Source organism: Esox lucius, chromosome 5 (assembly GCF_011004845.1).
Source record: "Esox lucius isolate fEsoLuc1 chromosome 5, fEsoLuc1.pri, whole genome shotgun sequence".
Lineage (NCBI taxonomy): Eukaryota > Metazoa > Chordata > Actinopteri > Esociformes > Esocidae > Esox > Esox lucius.
The window spans coordinates 26895184-26917624 of record NC_047573.1 but is presented as its reverse complement, the minus strand read 5'-3'; the positions used below and the strand labels follow the sequence as shown (position 1 = coordinate 26917624).

Sequence of the window (22441 nt, the reverse complement as noted above, 5' to 3'; positions counted from 1 at the left end):
TTGGGACCACTGGCACGAAGTGGTGTGGTGTGGAGTGCGGGGCACATGGCATGGAGTGTGGGACCTCTCGCATGAAGTGCTGTGATGCGGAGTGTGGGACTGTTGGCGTACAGTGCTGTGGCTGGGGGTGCTGGACTGCTGGCGTGGAGAGAGAGAACTTTGGAGCAGAAAGTGAGAGTCATGGAGTGGACTCCTGGACCTGGATTTATAATTATTTTCTTCTGATCCTAATGCCTGGCTAGACATTTCTCGAATCCTTGGTGGTTTTGGAAAGGACAGACCTGAGGGATGAAAGACAACCAAATGTAACAATAAGATGAAGTATTGGCAGCAAATATATACACTGTTTTGGATCTGGATATATATATCTACACTACAGGTATAAGGGCTGGGCGATGTGACAATGTTATCGTATATCGCAGAAATGTACATATATTTACAAAGATGTTGTGGAATAATGATGGGCCTTTGTTATATTGTTAAACATTAAAACAAATGATCATGCATTTCAGCAGTAAGGAATACCATCATTAATTAAAAGACAAGCAAATAATAAATAAAATCTATACTGAACTTTTTGCTTCAAACTCAGTCAAAACCAGATACTTCCTTGTTAGTATTTTAATCCATTAGTTGTATTATCCATCTATAGACACTTAAACAATACATTTAATTTTGCATAAAGAGGTGTTAAAATAAAAACAATTATGTTGCTTCGTGATACAGTCATGGACACTTCAGCAGTAATAGACCATAATCGATTATAGCCTGCTGCTGTTTTTCTGATGGCATTCATCGATATATTGTGGTTGTGTTTTTTGGTGTTTAGGAAAAAAAAAAATACATTAAAATTTTGAATGCACTGCCGATGTAGCTCTGCCCTGTCTCTGTAAGTCAAGAGTGGGACTCATGCATTACTTTGGTACATGTATTATTATATTATCAATATGGCTGGGGTAAACGACTATTTATTAAACGATTAGTCGGGCGATTATTTTATTGATTAGTCGACTAATACTTTTTAGTTGATGTTTTGCTTTTAATATAAATTATTTTGTTTGTTCTTATTAAAACAAAAGTAACCCCATACATATTAAAGAGCTGTAATTCCTGAACCTTTCCTCCAATTTGGATGTGAATACCCTTGAAACAAAGCTGGGAGACTGCACTTTAAGTCCATACTATTTGTTTAACTGTAGCTTTAAAATATTTTGGTGAACAACCAAACTAAACAAACTTGTGTCAGTGACCTAACTGTAGTTGTCTTACATACACTCTTTTAGGAGAGTGTGACAGATAAGAAGATAATGAACTGTCCTGTAAATGCTATCTATAAATCAATTGTCAGCCCACACAGACCTGAAATGATCACGAGGTAAACAGAACGAAAAGGATGTTATCACTAATCATTCATCTGCTTCTTATCTTTCTTAACATAAAGAGATAGTATGTGCACGTCACTTTCCACGAGGTGCTAGAGTGACTGTGTGACAAAACATTCACAAAGCACATATGACTTATACCATAGATAACATCTTTACATTTTTTCAACCACACTCCTAGTTGTAAATCCTTTAACAACCACATGTAAAAATCATCACCATATAAAGGAATCTAAAAAGGATAATAAAACTAGAAATGCAGACAGTACATATATATATATACACTCACCTAAAGGATTATTAGGAACACCTGTTAAATGTCTCATTAATGCAATTATCTAATCAACCAATCACATGGCAGTTGCTTCAATGCATTTAGGGGTGTGGTCCTGGTCAAGACAATCTCCTGAACTCCAAACTGAATGTCAGAATGGGAAAGAAAGGTGATTTAAACAATTTTGAGCGTGGCATGGTTGTTGATGCCAGACGGGCCAGTCTGAATATTTCACAATCTGCTCAGTTACTGGAATTTTCACGCACAACCATTTCTAGGGTTTACAAAGAATAGTGTGAAAAGGGAAAAACATCCAGTATGCGGCAGTCCTGTGGGCGAAAATGCCTTGTTGATGCTAGAGGTCAGAGGAGAATGGGCCGACTGATTCAAGCTGATAGAAGAGCAACTTTGACTGAAATAACCACTCGTTACAACCGAGGTATGCAGCAAAGCATTTGTGAAGCCACAACACGCACAACCTTGAGGTGGATGGGCTACAACAGCAGAAGACCCCACCTGGGTACCACTCATCTCCACTACAAATAGGAAAAAGAGGCTACAATTTGCACGAGCTCACCAAAATTGGACAGTTGAAGACTGGAAGAATGTTGCCTGGTCTGCCTGGTCTGATGATGCCTTGTTACCACTGTGCAGGCTGGTGGTGGTGGTGTACTGGTGTGGGGGATGTTTTCTTGGCACACTTTAGGCCCCTTAGTGCCAATTGGGCATTGTTTAAATGCCACGGCCTACCTGAGCATTGTTTCTGACCATGTCCATCCCTTTATGACCACCATGTACCCATCCTCTGATGGCTACTTCCAGCAGGATAATGCACCATGTCACAAAGCTTGAATCATTTCAAATTGGTTTCTTGAACATGACAAGGAGTTCACTGTGCTGAAATGGCCCCCACAGTCACCAGATCTCAAACCAATAGAGCATCTTTGGGGTGTGGTGGAACGGGAGCTTCGTGCCCTGGATGTGCATCCCACAAATCTCCATCAACTGCAAGATGGTATCCTATCAATATGGGCCAACATTTCTAAAGAATGCTTTCAGCACCTTGTTGAATCAATGCCACATAGAATTAAGGCAGTTCTGAAGGCGAAAGGGGGTCAAACACAGTATTAGTATGGTGTTCCTAATAATCCTTTAGGTGAGTGTATATATATATATGTATATATATATATATATATATACAGATTTGTATATGCAGATTCACAAATAGCAAAAGTAAGCTATCCCTATCCTATTAAAAATGTCCTACATATGATCTGTTCAACTATCCCCTCATGAAAATAATATCTATCTTACTTAAACATTTGTGTATCATACGTAGGTAACAAACTTCTCTCCCTGCATTGCAAGCAAACTGGATAATGTGTTTTACAAATTTATAAATGTATAGTGATTCAGGGCATGTTTAGGTGGCAGTGCCTGAAAGACATTCACTGTTACAGGGTCTACATTACCTGGCTAATGACTAATATTACCCATAACCTGCAGTCAAGTAATAGAAGTCAGACACGCAGTGCAACAAATACTAAGGCAAACTACTAGTACCCTATTATTAACAATTCTAATAATGCATATTAACACATGAAAAACCCAACCCAAGAATCCACCAAACCAATCAGGTCACCCACACAAAACTGAATTATGGAATTGGTCTCTGAGCTTTCCTTCTAAATCATAGAGTTGATCTGCTAGTGTTGTGACCTTATAAGATAAATCAGGAGCATTAATACAACATTCAGGGCCTGTTACAATACAAGCACCACCTACTGCTTACAGTAGGTGTTCTAAAACTAGCCTGTTCTGGAGAGAGACCAACTTAATCAAGTTCACCCATAATTTATCTGAGCACAGTCGGGAAGCCAACTCCAAATTATGAAAATCTGTACCAAAAATAGGATACTTTGTATTGTAGATTCTTTCAATTCTTTCAAGCATGAAACTTATGAAACGTCTCACAGTCAGTCGGGCCCGCAGGCGTTAATGGCATTCCCCTTGCTACTAGTATGGGGCCCAGCCCACACTCTCAAGCTTTGGGGTCAGATTTGTGTAGAAGATCACATGTCTTTATCAACAGGTTTTGAAAAAGGTTCAGTCTGGGGTCAACAGAGAGGGAAACATGAGGACGCGTTGATGAGGACGCGTGGATGAGGACGCCCTTGTGAATTTGTTTCAATAAAGATTAGTTCTGTATACAGCTGTGTAGTTTGGAGTGTCCTAGCACCGATTACCAGAAAATCCGGATTACCAAAACTGGTGGCAGCGTTCATACTACCATTTTCAGTTCAATCCAATTACCAGCCCCCATTTGGGTGGTTCAAAGGTTTATTACAGTATTTTTTCATCAACTCACACACCTAAAGTCAACAGTGTAATAGGCTATTCATTGCGATTGAATATTATATAATGAATAAGCAAATGCTTTCCAATTCCTTTACAACAGAACTAGTCTAACAACTACACTCACAAAAGCTTCTGATCACGTCTCAACTTCCTGCTTGTGCATATACCTGTCCATTCCATTACCGCAGAAAATACACAGTGGAAACACTATTAAGCTCAAAAATACATATGAAATGTATCCTAGAAGACATGCATTATTGAGAGATGCATACAAAAAAACTGCAAATTCTAGAAAATATGAATAACAGAATATAAATTATAATAATCTTATATTTTTATTTATATTGTAATTGTTAACACTTTCTTACTATTGAAAGTGACAAGAGAAGACAAACAGAACATGATTTATGCAGGCCAAAATAACATAGGCTATGTGCGTGATCTGTACAATATACGATGCACACAACACACCAGGGAGCTGATATAATGAATTCTAATGTTATTGTGAAGGATCAAAACCTCAAATAGGCCTATTGTTAGCTAATTAGAATAAATTTGAATAAAATGTGCATGCAAACATGTGCACCCACCGGTCAGAAGCTTTTATGTACCAATAAGAAATCAAAACTACTAGAATTCTAGAATTGTTAATGGGCTGAAAGACTCTCTGTCTCTTAGGAGTCTCCAGCCAAACCCCCCTTTAATCGGGATAAAATAGTAAAAAGGGATAATTTTGAAAAGTATTTTATTTTGGCAGTATATGGGATAGGTTGACAGCAACAATACCTAAAGCTGGATACATGGTCCTTCATTTCAACAACTGTTTATTGGACACGAAACGTTTTTGCTCTCCAGTAACAGAGTTCCAGGAACTTTATCAGCATCAGTGACATGTTTTCATGACGTATTTCATTTTGACTCACCTTCTACGCAGTCTGAAAAGATCCTTCAAGATCAGGAAGTTCTGGGCAGATTTTAGTTCTTGATAACACTTGCCTTGATGACTAATAAGATAATCAGTCAGTATGCCAATGAAAAATGTGGTTAGAAAATATGCCACCATAAGGTGTAGTTTTTTTATGTGTTGATATTTTGTGTCTTTTTTGTTGATGGGGCATTTATCATACTTTTGTTGTACAAATCCCCAAACAAACAACAGTATAATTAAAGTGTATTATTTTTTAACCACTTGTGTTCTATTTTAATGTACTAAATAGTATTAAAATATTAAGTAAATGCTATAAAAATAGTTATAAGTATACTTTAGTGTGTTAAAATGGACCCACTTATTTCTGACTTTAGTATACTTAGAATGCATTACTGTAAATAGCATGTTTGCACCCTAAAAATAAAACTAACATATTTGAATAAATTATATATTTGAAATCCATTTGGAGTAAATTCGAAGTGTACTGAAATTATATTTCCAATTATGTTTGGTTATTTTGGAACCACTTATGTTGTAGTTGGAAATGCATGTATATATATATATATATATATATTTATGTACACACACACACACAACCCTCCCTTTCCAAAAGAAGGCGTGTTATCCTTACCTGGTGTGTGACTAAATAAAAAGAGGAAGGATTGGAGTCTACAGCACAAAGCGGTGAAGATAGGTGTGCATCAAGGTAAGATGATTCAAACTTGTGAATCGCATCAGTTACTTTTTACTAATACATCTGTTGATGCCAAATAATCTGATGGGGAAAGCATCTTGATTTTTATGCTGCCTAGAATTGACAAGTGTATGAATTACAGATTAGAAAGTATTTTAATTTCAGAATTGGCTCAAATTTGTCAGCATTGGCTCACCCAACTCTTCATGGTTTAGGAATTATATTTATCACCCTTTGTAGCATAGCCTACAGTACACACAAGGAATTTCCTCACATGTTTTCAATGTTTTACTGTTTTACAGGATTTGGCTGGATTCCTGTTATAATTAAGAAAGGTATTTACACACTAATATGATTTGGATTGTCTTATATGTTTTGTACACGTTTGTCAGTTGCCTAAAAGCTAGCCAGTCAAGAACCTAAGGTTTCTGAAAATACAGATACTTTGATACTATCGCAATGCCAAATTTAAAAAACTGTTCTGAGCTTTATGTAAAAAAATAGTTCAATACAAAAAGGTCCTTACAGTTGATTACAAAGAAGTCAGTCCAGTTGGAAACAATAACAATGAGATTGCAGGAGTGGTTACGATGAAAGGCACACAAGCCCAAGCTCTTAGTAAAAAGAGAACAGCAGGAGTGTTGTGTGGAAATACTTTGCTTATGAAGCGAATTTGCATGTCAAAGCAAAAGATAAAACCAAGCCCATGTGCAAAAGGTGCTTTAAGATGTTACAACCAAAGAAGGTAGCACCTCAAATTTTGCAAGTATTTGTCCAACAGGCTCCATGACCTCTTCAAAGAATTCAGAAAGGTTAGCACAGGCCCGGCTCCAGATATGAGGGGGGGGGGGGGGGTCTCACTTGTCTATTTAAATGTAAGGCAATTGTTTGGGTTGTTTGTTTGTTATTTTTGTGTTTGTTTGTGTTTTCTTCCTTTTTAATATTTAATTTTTAATATTTTTATATGTTTAATTACTAACATGTTTATTTTCACATTCTCTCTTTTTGCATATGTAATTATTTTTTTCTTAACAGATTGTGTATCAATTAAGTAACTTAAGATTTGATAAAAAGGTGCAGGTCTTTTAAAATAACTATTTACATCACTATACCATTTACAACATCAGCTTTTGATTCATTTTAGAAAACTCTTACAAAACAAATGCTGTTTCTCTTAAGAATTATTCTCACATCTGTTAATATATAACATTACAGATTTTTGGTCATTGTTATTTTTTTTACATTTCAATTTTTTCATTCTTATTTAGAATCTTTATTTTGTCCAGTGGATTTCAAACATTTTCTTGAGATACGGGCAACTTTATCTCTGAGAGACAAAATGATGCCTGAAAAAAGAGTTCAGGGAGCCTGACAAGTCAAAGAATCTTTTGGCACAAGGTTCACTTTGAATTGCATGTATGACAGTGAGGTGAAGCTGGTGGTTATATTAGTGGATGTAGGGGATATGCCTGCCCAACATTTGTTGTAATAAAGCCTGAACACCACCTCGCACCCCACTCATCGCTGATGCTCCATCATAACACTGGCTTATCATATTATCAGCACTGTATCCTGTTTCAAGTGTTGTAATATTTCAGTAGTGATGTAATCAGCATCCAGCTGCTGGAGTTCTAACAAGCCAATGAGATCTTCCTCTGGCACACCATTGCACACAAAACGAATAATAACAGACAGATTTTCAGTGTTGCACCGATCCCTTGTACCATAACTTTTTAAACAGAATGCAGCTGAATCAGCAATGTCATATTTCTGTTTTATACATTTTTTAACCATGGATGCCAAAATTTCAATCACTTCATTCTGGATGGTTTTGGAAGTGTACTTTGCATTTTGTGGGATACCTGATGTAATGTCAGCCATGTATTTATCTTTTTCCAACGTGTATTTAAACAACTAGGCAAAAAGCCCTACAGCTATGCAATCTTCCTCACTGTCACATGTTTCACAATCCCTGCGTAGTGGATGCTCATTGACTGCTAAAAACTTAACAACACCTGCCATGCTTTTTATGTAATAGCGATTCTTTTCTATTTTTTAGGGGCCTAGCAAGCATGCTAGGGTCTCCCCCGACACCTGTCGGCGGCAAAACTCTGTCCATGAGGTCGAGGCTTGTAAATGAGCTTGGCTGCACGCATGTTTTTGAAGACCACGGTTACGTTCTAATGCTGCTTTCCATTTTCGAAAAACCTGTCGAAACGAACGTTTTCAGAGAAAGCAACACTGAACACTCGAGATGGAAAACAAAAGCATGCATCGCGCTCTACAGAATATTTAAACCAAGCGGCCGAAAAGCATCTCTCTCTCCCTCCAAAAAGAGTTATTGTTCCTTTCGGAAAAAGAAATCGGTACATGTTGTGTTTTATTAGGCTACTAGAGTGTGTGGTAATCAAGTTCACTAATAGTTATAATAAAGTTAATTGGCTGTGACTGTCGTTATTGCTTCATAATGCAGCACGTCCGTTTACCTCAAAAGTAGCAAAGTGAATGAGCTAAGTCTGTCTCGGAGGGAAAAAAAGAGGGGGTTCGGCAGAACATAGAAAATAACGTATCTGGAGCTGAATTAAATATCTCACTAATTTTGTGATTGGCTGTTATGTGGTGCAGGGCCAAGGTGGGCCAGGGCCAAGGTGGGCCAGGCCCACCCTGGCCCCCCCGTGGAGCCGGGCCATGATGTAGGTAAATGTGAAATTAAGAAACCGAGCTAGCTAACATAGCACTAATGTGTACGATTTAGTTTAGTTTAGTTAACGTATTGCCAGCTTTGCTAGCTAGCGCAACAAGATAAATACCCAAGTTAGATATTTTAAAAATACATTGAAAGTGTTTGACAAGAGGCTTCTAGAAATGTCACGGGAACAAGAATCACAGTTTTCTTTGCTATCTTGCTCTCTCAAAGTGTAAATCAATCAGTCAGATTCTGACCGAAGTAGATGTCCATATTTGGTCCCTGACAAATGTCTTGTTGCTTGTGTACAAATTGACCTGAAGTCCCGCTGAAATATATTTCTAATCAAGATGTTTTTTACAAGAAATGGCTCATTTTAATCCCAACAGCTTTTGTAATAATGTTTCAGTGCAAAACGAAACTGTCAAAAAGTATTCTAATATTCACAGCTTGGTAAACCCATTGAGTAAATTTTTGCAAAGACATAAGTGTTGTCGCCTTGTCATATGAGCTTCACCTGTGACTAATAATGGATCAATTAGGTCTCAGGTGTGTATAAAAACAACCCCAGTACACTAGACCTTCACATCAACTGCAACAAGACCTCTGCAAACATGCCTAAGATTCACCCTGAGACTAAAGTTTTGATCATCAAGAGGCTGAAGATCAGATCCACTGCAGATGTGGCAGAAACCTTCAATGTGTCTCAGCGTCAAGTACAGAGGATGAAAAAAACATTTGAAGACACTGGAGACGTTTTTCACAAGCCCAGGTCAGGCAGACCCCGCAAGACAACTGCTCGAGAGGACCGTTTGTTGGCTCGAAAATCCAAGGCCAGCCCTTTTTCCACTGCAGCAGAGCTCCACGAGACCTGGTCACCTGAAGTCCCTGTGTCAACCAGAACAGGTAGTCGGATTCTGTCTCGAAATGGCCTCTATGGTCGAATCAGTGCCCGGAAGCCAGCACTAAACAAAAGACAATTGAAAAACCGTGTGGCATTTGCCAAGGCCCACAGCCTGCTAAAAGGATGGATGCTGGAAAAGTGGAAGAAGGTGGATTTTTCAGATGAATCTTCTGTTGAATTACCCCACAGTCGCCGCAAATATTGCAGGAGACCTACTGGAGGCCGCATGGATCCGAGATTCACCCAGAAAACAGTGAAGTTTGGTGGCGGGAAAATCATGGTTACATCCAGTATGGGGGTGTGCGAGAGATCTGCAGGGTGGAAGGCAACATCAATAGTCTAAAATACCAAGACATCTTAGCTACTTCTTATATTGCTAACCATAAAAGAGGCCAAATTCTGCAGCAGGATGGTGCTCCATCGCATACTTCCATCCCCACATCAAAGTTCCTCAAGGCGAAGAAGATCAAGATGCTCCAGGATTGGCCAGCCCAGTCACATTAACATGAACATCATTGAGCATATGAGTAGGATGAAAGAGCAAGCAAGGAAGACTAAACCAAAGAATATTGATGAACTCTGGGAGGCATGCAAGACTGCTTTCTTTGCTATTCCTGATGACTTCATCAATAAATTGTATGAATCCTTGCCAAACCGCATGGATGCAGTCCTTCAAGCTCATGGAAGTCATACAAGATATTAAATTTGGATCTCACAGCACCACTACTTAATTTGCTGACATATTTTTGTATTTGCAGAAATTTTTTTCAATTTCTGTATAGGCGACAAAACTTTTGTCTTGCCAAAATTTGACCTTTCTGTCTTGATTAAATGATAAATCTTTTTTCAGTGAAACAAATTTATTTCAGTGCATTAAACATCCTTTGGGAGGGTTTTAGCTTTTCATATGAGCTATTTCTAACACCAATTGATTAATTAAAAGTCAGGTTAATAGCAGGTGTTTCTAAAAAATAGATAAGCGACTGTAGAGTACATGACAGTAATATGCTGTAATTGAACTCTCCTGAAAAGTGTTTAATTACAGGATGGAATCAAATTACATAAAATATTTGAAGACATACTTATCCCTCTCCCATAGTGTCCCAAATCATTTTGAAGGTCAAGGAGGATAAAGTTAACCCCCAAACATGTCACATGATTTTAAAGCCCAGGATGTGTAGTCGAGTCTCAGGAGGTTACATGGTAAAGTTCAGGTCAGAGTCTAAAATCACACCAAGATCTTTTGCTTGAATGTAGATCAAGAGAAATTAAATCAGCTGTCAGTTCCTCTCTTTGGACCTTGGCACCAACAATCAAAACCTCAGATTTGTCCTTGTTTAATTGCAAAAAAAATGTGTGCTGTCCATTACTCAATGTCTGTCAATGGGGATAAAGTCATCAGGGGACACGCAAATGTGAAGTTATGTGTCATAAGCGTAGCTGTGAAAATAAGTTCTGATGGATATTAGGATTGATCAGGATAGACAAACAAAAACTTAATAAGAAACAGTACTTGTATAGCTCCATGGTGTAGGGGTTAAAGACATGGTTTCTTATGTGGGAGACCCGGGTTCAAATACTGGTCTCTGAAATCTGTCTGAGCTTGGCTTGCCTGGTTTCTTGTTCAATCGTTAAGGTGGAACGTGACACAGATCACTCAGTCAAAACAAAGGAAGGAGGAATATGTTTCTACATTAACAATGGCTTTGGCAATGATGTGAAAGTCATACTACAGTACTGTTCTCCTGACCTGGTTAGAATTCCCACAGGGAATTCTAATCATTTATCCTGGTCGGTGTTTACATTCCACCGCTAGCCAATGTGCACCAGAGACAATGGCTGCTAGCTCAAAAGATACTTGGGGCAGAACGGTCATACCTGGACTCCTTAGTTATTGTTCTTGGTGACTTCAACAAAGGGAACCTAAGCCACAAACTCCCAAAATATAAACAGTTTATTAAACTCCCGACCAGAGAGGCATAAACCTAAACGCTGTTACACTACAATCAACAATTCCTATCTTCCTGAGCCCGCTGCTGCTCTGGGTCTCTCAGACCACGTCATGGTCCATCTACCCACATACAGGAAAACATTTTACTTTCCCAGCCTGTTGTGCAAAGTTCCAAGAAGTGGAGCAGTGAAGCAACAGAGGCTCTGCGAGCATTCCTGGAATGCACTGATTGGGAAATGTTTAGGTCTGCCACTAATAATCTGGACAAGTACACTGATGCTGTGACATCATACATACACTTCTGTGAGGACAGCTACATACCAACACGGACCAGTGTGAGTTACAACAATGACAAATCCTGGTTCACAGCTAAACTAAGACAGCTGCGTTTGGAAAAGGAGGAGGTGTTGAGGAGTGGGGAGAGAGACAGGTTCAGAGAGGCTAAATACAGCTTTGGTAAGGCAGTGAAGGAAGCCAAGTGCCTGTCCTACCTAAAGACATACTGCATCCCAGCCAGTTCCAAATCCTTCATCATCATCCCAGTCCCCAAGAATTCAAGCATCACAGTACTTAACGAATACAGACCGTCACTCTGACCTCTATGGTTATGAAGTCATTTGAGCGCCTCGTCCTGTCCCACCTCAAGACCACCTACTAGACCCACTTCAGTTTGCCTACAGAGCCAAGAGGTCTGTGGAAAACGCAGTCAACATGGCTCTTCACGTCATTCTCCAGCATCTAGACTCTCCTGGAACCTACGCTAGAATCTTGTTTGTGGACTTCAGTTCCACATTCAACACCATAATTGAAGTCCACATGCAGGTGGATCACAACCTTACTGTCCAACAGGAGGCAGCATGTGAGGCTGGGGAAGCACTTGTCTGACCCCCTGACCATCAGCGCCGGCTCCCCTCAAGGCTGCGTCCTGTACCATCTACTCTTCTTCCTGTACACCAACAGCTGCACATCCAGTCACCAATTTGTCAGCTTCTGAAATTTGCAGAAGACACCACCCTCATCAGTCTTATTTCTGATCAAGATGAGTCCGCCTACACATGGGAGATTGACCATCTGGTTTCCTGGAGCAGTCAGAACAACTTGCAGCTCAACTCCCTAAAAACAGTGAAGATGATAGTGAACTTCAGGAGAAGCCCAGCTGCTCTTCCTCCCAGCACCCTGGGTAGCTCCTTTCACTTTTTGGACACCACCATCACCTTGAACCTCAAGTGGGAGCTGAACATCACCTCTCTTACAAAGAAAGCACAGCTTCCTGTGGCAGCTGAAAAAGTTAAATCTGTTTCTACACTGCCATCATAGAGTCCATCCTGACCTCCTCCATCACTGACTGGTATGTTGCAGTCACTGCCAAGGACAAGGGCAGGCAGCAGCACATCATCTGCTATGCAGAGAGGGTGATTGGCTGCCATCTTTACATGACCTATACACCTCCAGGACGGGGCGAGCGGCAATGATTGAGCCAGATCCCTTTCACCCTGGAAATGGACTATTCAGAGCTCTCTCCTCTGGCAGTAGGATGAGGTCTATCAGGACCAAAACCTATCGCCACAAGAACAGTTCCTTTCCTAAAGCAGTAGGCCTCATGAACATGCCCCCAGAAAAAAACTGACTATAGCCTGCTGCCCACATACACACACAACCCTCAACTGGACAAATCTATAACCCATTCCCACATACACACACAACCCTCAACTGGACAAATCTTGCACCTTATTTACTTTTTAGTAATGTATTAATGGTCGTTCTACTGTTTTTATGCTCCGTCCACTGTTCATATTCGTTTTTATTTCTGTGTAAATTGATGCACAAACAGGCCAGAACAAATTACTTGTTTGTTGTGAAACTTGGCAATAAAACTTTCTGATTCAGATTCTAATTAAGAGAAGTAAAGAAAAGTGCCTGTAAAAAGAAAATAGTTGAAAATTGTCAGTATGTCCTCATCTATGAAGTTAAAAAACATTTTAAAAAGGGATGTGGGGATAGGTTCAAGAGAACTTAAGGTTTGATACCTTATTTAGCGTCTCTACGTGGACCAGGACAAAAGAGACCATGAAGATTCTGCATGGTATTGGAGAAACTATAGAGGGTCGGCCTTACCTGATATTCTGGATAAAGTGTTGGCAAACCAGATTGACACAATATTTCCATTGAAAGATCTAGCAAACATCAGTTCATAAGGATTAAAAGGATTAAAAGGCATTTACAAGACAGTCAATTGTTGAAAATAGAACCCATGGAGTTTTATAATTATCACAGATTAATTTGGATAAATTATTTTTTCTAGCTTTTTTAATTGCTATATTATACATAGTGATGAGTTCTTTCAAAATGTAAAGTTGGACTTCCTCTATGTCAATTCAGCCTTTCTATTTAACATGAGTTTGAATGTGATTGGTTAATTCTGAACGCAGCCACATCCCCAGTTATAAGAGAGTGTGCACACTTATGCAACCAGGTTATTGTGAGTTTTAAATTTTCCCAATTAAAAATGTAAAACCATTGTAATAATATAATTGTAATAATGCACAAATAAGAGCTATTACATAACATTACATGAATGAACAAAACATATTAATATATTTAATTAACCTTTAAAAATGTGGATGGTACCTCTTCAACACATTTACTTAATGCTTATAGAAGCATTAATATATAATTAATATAGCAGAATATATTAATTCATTTCCAACTCTTGTCTCTTCCTTTTAGATGAATCGACTTGTGGTTATAATTTCGATTTGCTTTGTTCCAACTGCTTACAGTAGTGAAGCCGGTAAGGGAATATGTTGTTATTTTGTTGAACTCTAACAATATTATTTTCTGACTAAATTTTTTTTTTAGCTAAAATCATGTCTTGAACTTTTACAGATTGGTGTTACAATGATCCTACTTGTGGTAAGTGAGGGTTTCAATTTGATTCATAGTTTGTATATTAAGTATTTGGTTTGCAATTATTGTGATGGCAGTGGATAATAGAATATAAAACCATATTTTTTGTATGTATTTGCATATTATATTACCTTTATAAAACAATGGTAACACTGAAACCATGGTTTGATTTATTTTATAGATGATACCACTTGGCCCGCAAATTTTACACATTTTTGCAACGGATCTCGACAGTCTCCCATCAACATTGTCTCTGCAAAAGCAATTGGAAATGTAAACCTGACTTCCTTCAATTTCACCAAATACAAAGACAACTCTACGATTAATAGTTTAAACAACACTGGCGAAACCGGTGAGAAGAATTATTAGAGTTTTTAAATAACCAAACCATGAAGCATAATTCATGATATTTACCCAGTTTCTTTTTTCGTTATTTTCTCTTTCTCTCAGTGTTAGTGCAGCTGAACAGTGGTGTCCAGATTTCTGGTGGGGGTCTGTCTGAGATATACGACAGCATGCAATTTCACCTGCACTGGGGCAATGGTACCTCAGTACCTGGGTCCGAGCACACAGTAGATGGAACTCGATACCCCATGGAGGTACAGAATGGTTCAAAGGAACATAGGGGTATTCCTTTTTTCTACCATTCTCTAGAAGATTTCTCATTCAGTGAGGACTCCCTTTATTGACTGATGCAAGCATGGCTGAACATTTTCGTCTTTTTTCCTAAACCAAACCCAGTCCTTTCAGTCATGAGGTCAAGTTTGGATTGTGCACCATGGGATAACACGAGACACCTTTCTTACTGTTAGATTAGCTCCATTCATGCGTGATTCCAACATGCGTCCTCTTCTCCTTAACTTGTCCATGTTCTGATTCTGTCTAAATGTTTAGACAGTTTTAGGTTTTATAAACACTTTGATCTTCTAAGTGTGAATAGACAAAATCAGGTCAAGAGCTGGACAATTTACTAAAATTGGACACCTCAAAATCAACACAAAAATGGTTCACTGACCACAGAATCAACGTTTTGCCATGGCTGAGTCCTATGACCTAAGTCCCATAGAAAATCTGTAGGATGAGCTGAAGAGGGGATTTTTAATGAAAGATCAAGAAGATAACTTTTTTTCACAGCCGTTTTGCTCATATTTAGAAAGGGCGCCAATAATAGTGGACGGCACTGTATATAAAATGCTACAATGAACCAATGTCAAGGTCTGTAAAAGGTCTGTAAAAGAATTCTGATGTATCTTTAATCTGAGTGATTATATTCCCTTAGTTGGCAACCAAATAGTAGAGGTGGGACCGTCCAAGGAACAATTAGGGTTAATTGTATTTCTAGGAGAAAACTTTTTTTGAAGTCTCTGGTATTCTATCTAACAACTACTACTGCACCTGTGTGGTGACTATTAAATATGTGAATACGGCAAAATGTCGCTTTTGAAATCACTACAATGTTAAACACTTCCAATACATTCTGATAACATTTTTGATCAACTGTCCTTCATGTAGATGCATATAGTAAATACCAAGGCTAAGTACAACCGTAACATCACTGCGGCCTCGGCAGACAGCACAGGAATAGCTGCTCTGGGCTTTTTCATTGAGGTGAGCTGAATGCTTTAACCTTACTAATAATGGCAAACATTCTTTCGACATTTCAATATTTTTATTGTTGAAGTATTTCTCTGACAGGCTATGCCAGGTAATACCACTGGGTCACCAGCAGCCTGGAAAGCTCTTACATCCTACTTGGACAACATCACTCTAAAAGGTGAGAGAATAGATTTGCTGGTTCTTGCTTGAACTAAAATGATTTAATCCTTTTAGTTTAAAATGAAAATGTCCTTGTTCCATCTTATTAGCATATGAATTTAATATATACTCAGCAAAAAAAGAAACGCACTCTGACTTTCAACTGTTTTTACGTTCAGTAAACTTAATGTGTGTAAATATTTGTATGAACACTAAAAGAGTCAACACCATAAGACATATACTAAAAATGTTTCACAGACATGTGACTAACAGAAATGTGTCCCTGAATGAAGGGAGGCTCAAAATCAAAAGTATGCGGCGTTGTTGCTTGTGATCTCTGGTAAGGACCTGCCTTACAACAGGCCTACAAGTCCTCAGTCCAGCCTCTCTCAGCCTATTGCGGACAGTCTGAGCACTGATGGAGGGATTGTGTGTTCCTGGTGTGACTCGGGCAGTTGTTGTGGCCATCCTGTACCTGTCACGCAGGTGTGATATTCGGATGTACCGATCCTGTGCAGGTGTTGTTACACGTGGTCTTCCACTGCGAGGATGATCAGCTGTCCTTCCTGTCTCCCTGTAGCGCTGTCTTAGGCGTCTCACAGTGCGGACTTAGCTATTTATTGCCCTGGCCACATCAGCAGTCCTCATGCCTCCCTGCAGCATGCCTAAGGCACGTTCACGCAGATGAGCAGGGACCCTGGGCATCTTTCTTTGGGTGTTTTTCACAGTCGGTAGACAAGTCTCTTTAGTGTCCTGCGTTTTTGGAACTGTGAACTTAAATGCCTACTCTCTGTAAGCTGTTAAGGTCTTAACGTCCATTCCACAGGTGCATGTTAATTAATTGATTATGGTTAATTGAACATGCATGGAAAACATTGTTTAAACCTTTTACAATGAAGATCTGTAAAGTTATTTGGATTTTTACAACATTATTGTTGAAATAGTCCTGAAAAAGGGACGTTTCTTTTTTTGCTGAGTATATATACAACCCTGTTTCTCAGAATGTTGGGGTGCTGTGTAAAATGTGAAGAAAAACAGAATGCAATGATGTGCAAATCATTTGAACCCTAAATTCAATAGAAAATAGTACAAAATTAGAAATTCTATTGTTTCTTGAGAAATATATGTCCACTGAGAGACAGGGGGAAAAAAAGCTGGGACAGGGGAAACAAAAGACTGGAAAAGTTGTGTAATTCAACATATAAAAAACTAGTGGAACATCTCACAACTAATTAGGTTAATTGGCAATAGATCATAACATGATTGGGTATAAAAAGAGCATCCCAGAGAGGATGAGTCTTTCAGAAGTAAAGATGGGGAGGAGTTCACCACTCTGTGTGAGGGTGCACTTGACAATAGTACAACAATTCAAGAAAAACATATCACAACGTAAAACTTTAAAGAGTTTGGGGAGCCCATCATCTACAGTACATAATATAATTAAAAGCTTCACAGAATCCGGATACATTTATATACGCACAGGACAAGGCCAAAAACCAGTATTGATGGCTGTGATGTTCGGGCCCACAGGAGACGCTGCAGACATGATTCTGAAGTGGAAATCACAGCATGGGCTCAGGAACACTTCTGAATACCACTGTCTGTGAAAACAGTACGTCGCTTCTTCCACAAATGCAAGTTAAAACTTAAATCATGCAAAGAAAAAAACATATATAAACAAGATCTGCAAACGCTGCCGCCTGCTCTAGACCCAAGCTCATTAAGGACGGACTGAGGCGAAGTAGAAAACTTTCCTGTGGTCTAACAGGAAAATGTGAAATTATTTTGGGGAATCATGGACGCCCCATCCTCTGGGCTAAAGAGGAGAGGTACAATCCGTCTTTTTATCAGTACACAGACCAAAAGCTAGCATCCGTGATGGAATGGGGGTGCATTAATGCACATGGCATGGGTGACTTGCACTTCTATGCTCAGCATTAATGCTGAGCAATATATACAGGTTTTGGAGCATCATAAGCTGCCATGAAGACAGTGTGTTTTTCGGGGTAGGCCTTGCTTATTTCAACAAGACAATGCCAAACCACGTTCTGCACGTATTACAACAGCATGGCTCAGTAGTAAAAGAGTCCGGGTGCTAAACTGGCCTGCCTGCAGTCCAGAACTGTCAGCCATTGAAAACATTTGGTGCATTTTAAGGAGACCCCGAACTGTTGAGCAGCTGAAATCAAACAAGAATGGGAAAACATTTTATTGTTGAATGAAAAGGTTATGCAGCATCCCAACATTTTTGTAAATGGGGTTGTATATTACATATATACACCGATTAGCCATAACATTATGCCCACTGACAGGCAAAGTGAATAACACTGATAATCTCGCTATCATGGCACCTGGCAGTGGGTGGGATATATTTGCAAGGCCAAACTGTGATGGCTAGACGACTGGGTCAGAGCATATCCAAAACTGCAGCCCTTGTGGGGTGTTCCCGGTCTGCAGTGGTCAGTACCTATCAAAAGTGGTCCAAGGAAGGAAAAGCGGTGAACCGGTGACAGAGTAAGGGGGACCAAGGCTCACTGATGCACGTGGGGAGCGAAGGCTGGCCCGTGTAGTCTGATCCAACAGACAAGCTACTGTTGTCCAAATTGCTGAAAAGGTTAATGCTGGTACTGATAGAAATGTGTCAGAACACACAGTGGATCGCAGTTGGTTGCGTATGGGGCGGCGTACTAGACCGGACCAGTACCGCAGACCAGTAAGAGTGCACATGCTGTCCACTGTCCATAGCCGAAAGCGCCTACAATGGGCACGTGAGCATCAGAACTGGAAATCTTAACTGTACATTGTGTAATTCGTTGAGAACAAAATGACGTAACAACGGTCAATGAAGACCAAAATCACCGACCGATTAAATGAAGGGCTGAATTCAAACTACACTGAAAATAAAAATAAAAATGTAAATCACAGGCACATTATGTGACTCGGTAGTGTGTATGGCTCCCACGTGCCTGTATGCACTCTCCACAATGTCTCAGCATGCTCCTGATGAGACTGCAGATGGTGTCCTGGAGGATCTCCTCCCTGACCTGGATCAGGGCATCGGTGAGCTCCTGGACAGTAAGTGGTGCTACTTGGTGGTGTGGGATGCACCGATACATAACGTCCCAGAGGTTCACAATTGGATTCAGGTCTGGGGAATGTGAGGACCAGTCAATGGCATCAGTGCCTTCATCATCCAGGAACTGTCTACACACTCTGGTCACATGAGGCTGGGCATTGTCTTGCACCAGGAGGAACCCAGGGCGCACTGCACCATCGTAAAGTCTGAAGATGGGTCTTCATCCTGGTACCTAACAGAAGTTAGGGTATCATTGGATGCCAATTCTGGTGTTCTCTGGCATATGCCAATCGAGCTGCACAGTTTTGGGCTGTGAGCACAGGTCCCACTAGAGGATGTTGGGCCCTCATGCCACCCATAGTTTGTCATTTTGTAGGGCTCTGGCATCCCTGGCAACCTCCTGTTCCTCCTCTCACAAAGGAGCAGATACCAATCCTGCTGCTGGGTTGATGCCCTTGTGCTGCCCTGTCCTGCTCTCCTCGTGCAATGGCCCGTCTCCAGGTATCTCCTCCATGCACCTGAGACTGTACTGGGAGTAACTTTCTTGCGGACTACCTGTTCAACCTGAATGGGCTGCAGGTACTACGTCACGCTACCAGTAGTGACAAGGACACTAGCAAAACACAAAACTAGAAAAGAATCAGGAATGATAAGTAGAGAGCAATTGTCTCTGGCCACCATGTGCAAAACCATTCCCTTTTGGAGGTTGTCATGCTGTTACCTCTCCAGTGCAGCTGTTGTCACTTTCATTTGCACCAAAACAGGGGACACTGATTCACAATCAGTTATGCTTCCTAACTGGAAGGATCGATATCCCTGAAGTTTAATTGACTTGTTGTTTTACTGTGATGATTACGTGTTCCCTTAATTGTTTTGAGCAGTATACATATATTTCCTTTCTTCCTTTAGCCAACAGTGTGAACATTACTTCTGGTTTTTCATTGGATGACCTCCTGAAGGGGGTGAATCGTACAAAATACTATCGTTACCTTGGCTCCTTGACCACTCCAAATTGTAGCGAAGCTGTGGTTTGGACTGTGTTCAAGGAAACTATCAAAGTTAGCAAGGACTTGGTAAGTTTGTATAACAATTTTTCAATTAACTGAACATCTTATGAACTTGCAATAAGAAGTAATCCAACATTTGGAACACTATATAACATTTACAATATTTCATTATCCTGAAATGAAGGTTCCATTTCTTATCCAATTTGATTTTGAAATATTTGTAAGGGATTTTTAAGGGATTACCCTGGAAGGGACAACGTGTACTATCTACAGGTTTGGTGCAACCAATGCTGGCACTAGGCTTTTGGGGACCCTAAAATAAATTTTATTTGGGGTCCCCTCTCCCATAGTGGTCAGGGGCCCTAAGCGACCGCTTAAGTTGCTAATGTCTAAAACCAGTCACGTGGGACAAAAAAGTATTTAGTCAGCCACCAATTGGGCAAGTTCTCCCACTTAAAAAGATGAGAGAGGCCTGTAATTTTCATCATAGGTACACTTCAACTATGAGAGACAAAATGAGAAAGAAAATCCAGAAAATCACATTGTAGGATTTTTTATGAATTTATTGGTAAATTCCTCTGTAAAAAAAGTTAAATTACAGGCCTCTCATCTTTTCAAGTGGGAGAACTTGCACAATTGGTGGCTGACTAAATACTTTTTTGCTCCACTGTAATGTAATGCAAGGTACAGTATTAAGTTCAGCATTTATTTTTAACCAGCCTAAATTTGTGGAATGCCTGAATATTGGGGGGTTTAAAGAAGTTAAAGTTGGAAAAACTTGAAGCTGAAAACCTAAATGATTGAAGCCTTTGAGACATGCAAATGTTGACTTGAACTCTACAATCATGCAATAAATTAACCTTCTTCACACAGATCAATCTATTCAGCACAAGACTACACATTGAACATAACGCCACCTCTGCCTTGATGACCAACGTCTACAGAAAAACCCAGGCTTCCAATGGGCGGATTGTGACCACCCAAGCCACAGTGTCAGGAGTGTCCAAAACAAGTTTCTCACTTGGCCTCATGGCCTGGATGCTGCTGATGCTTTACTGCTGATGAGACACCCCACTTGATGTCCACATAGATTTCTCCATTAAACTGGTGTTATACTATGACATGACAATTAGTGGTTTACCTGAATGTGGGTCTCATTGTACCTGAGCACCATTGAACATGAAGTTTTTATTCAGCTGAGGATACCAATGTTTTATCCATGGTGCCCATTTGACATTTTTTAGCGTTCTTCCCTCTACTACTTTATTTATTACTAGTTCATTGTATTTGAGTGTGCCTAATTTACTGTATATGTGCTTGTAGTTGACCCCCCCCAAACAGCTTTTTTAATGTTTTGTTACAGTGAAAATTTCTCACCATATAATGCTGTGTCATACTTGCTATTAACTACAATGAAATATGAAATCATGTTCAGATCTAAAAATCTCAAAGACAATAAATAAATCAACTAATATTGAATCCAAATCTTATCTGTATAATTTCTCTGCACTTTTTAATTATTCCACTTTCTTTTCTATCCCTATTTGCAGATTTTAAATGTTATAAACAGCATTAGTTATACATGAAGATGTGGCACAGTAATTAGTTTGGAGACATTATCCAGACTAAGACTATACCTGATCAGAGTTGGTTTGTGTTTTGGAGCATGTCATAACATGACTAGACACATTTTCCTAATGCCTTGTAGTCTCACATTGCTGGGGCTACGCTAATGTTGTCCTCAGTTTTTTCAACATTTAAAGAAATAAGAAAGGTATGTACGTTTAGTGGTACAGAGTACTGCAATTCAATACAAGTTGTGTCATGTTTAGTACCAAGATTTGTTGTAGATTTGTTGCCACTTTGTTTATTTAATCTTAATTGCCTTGGCCAAAGTCTTTTTTACTCTTTTTATCTTTATTATAAGTGTAGTGAATAAAACCAGGACATATTTTTTTAAGCTCTAATCAGGACCAGTGGGATTACATCCTGCAGAATCTGTACAGGTTTTTAGCATGGCTCACTTCTGACATCTGCAGTGGATTCATTCAATTGCAGTGCTCTTTAAGGTGGTGCCACCAGTTATCTGTAGGCCAATTTGTAAGATTTTCACTGTACTACTATCATAAAACAAGCAAAAATCATCAGTAGACATCTGCAGTTAATGTTTAAAGTTAATCTTTAAAAAAATATTCTTCTACAAAATATTATAGAAATATAATATTGAAATATCTACAGAATCAGAATGACTGACATGTTCCCCATGTATGCTTTCTCGCTGATCCATCTATCGGTTTGCATTGACTTATCACCTTATACACACTTTAGACACTGACAGTACTATCCTTCTCACCCTAAACCACCCTGGACAAGCTAGCTTATCACTATACCAGTCTCATTCAGGAAGGGAAGAAGAGGACCTGTGTTTCTGAAAGGGGAGCCTGGGATTTCAGAAACAGTTCAAGGCAGTTTATATGGAATTCTTATAATCAAAGAAAATCTGAAATACGTTGTTCTTA

At 39.4% G+C, this 22441-nt stretch overlaps 1 protein-coding gene across 1 annotated transcript; it reads left to right on the top strand.

Moving 5' to 3' along the window:
* The first annotated feature begins 5568 nt into the window (after nucleotides 1-5568).
* On the top strand, nucleotides 5569-21401 carry LOC105009597 (carbonic anhydrase 4). Its single transcript, XM_010869027.3, has 10 exons — nucleotides 5569-5648; nucleotides 5939-5971; nucleotides 13905-13968; nucleotides 14064-14090; nucleotides 14266-14436; nucleotides 14535-14683; nucleotides 15597-15692; nucleotides 15780-15858; nucleotides 19825-19988; nucleotides 20796-21401. The coding sequence occupies exons 3-10, from the start codon at nucleotides 13905-13907 to the stop codon at nucleotides 20982-20984; spliced, it is 939 nt and encodes a 312-aa protein (XP_010867329.2). The 5' UTR covers nucleotides 5569-5648; nucleotides 5939-5971; the 3' UTR covers nucleotides 20985-21401.
* The last annotated feature ends 1040 nt before the right edge of the window (nucleotides 21402-22441 follow it).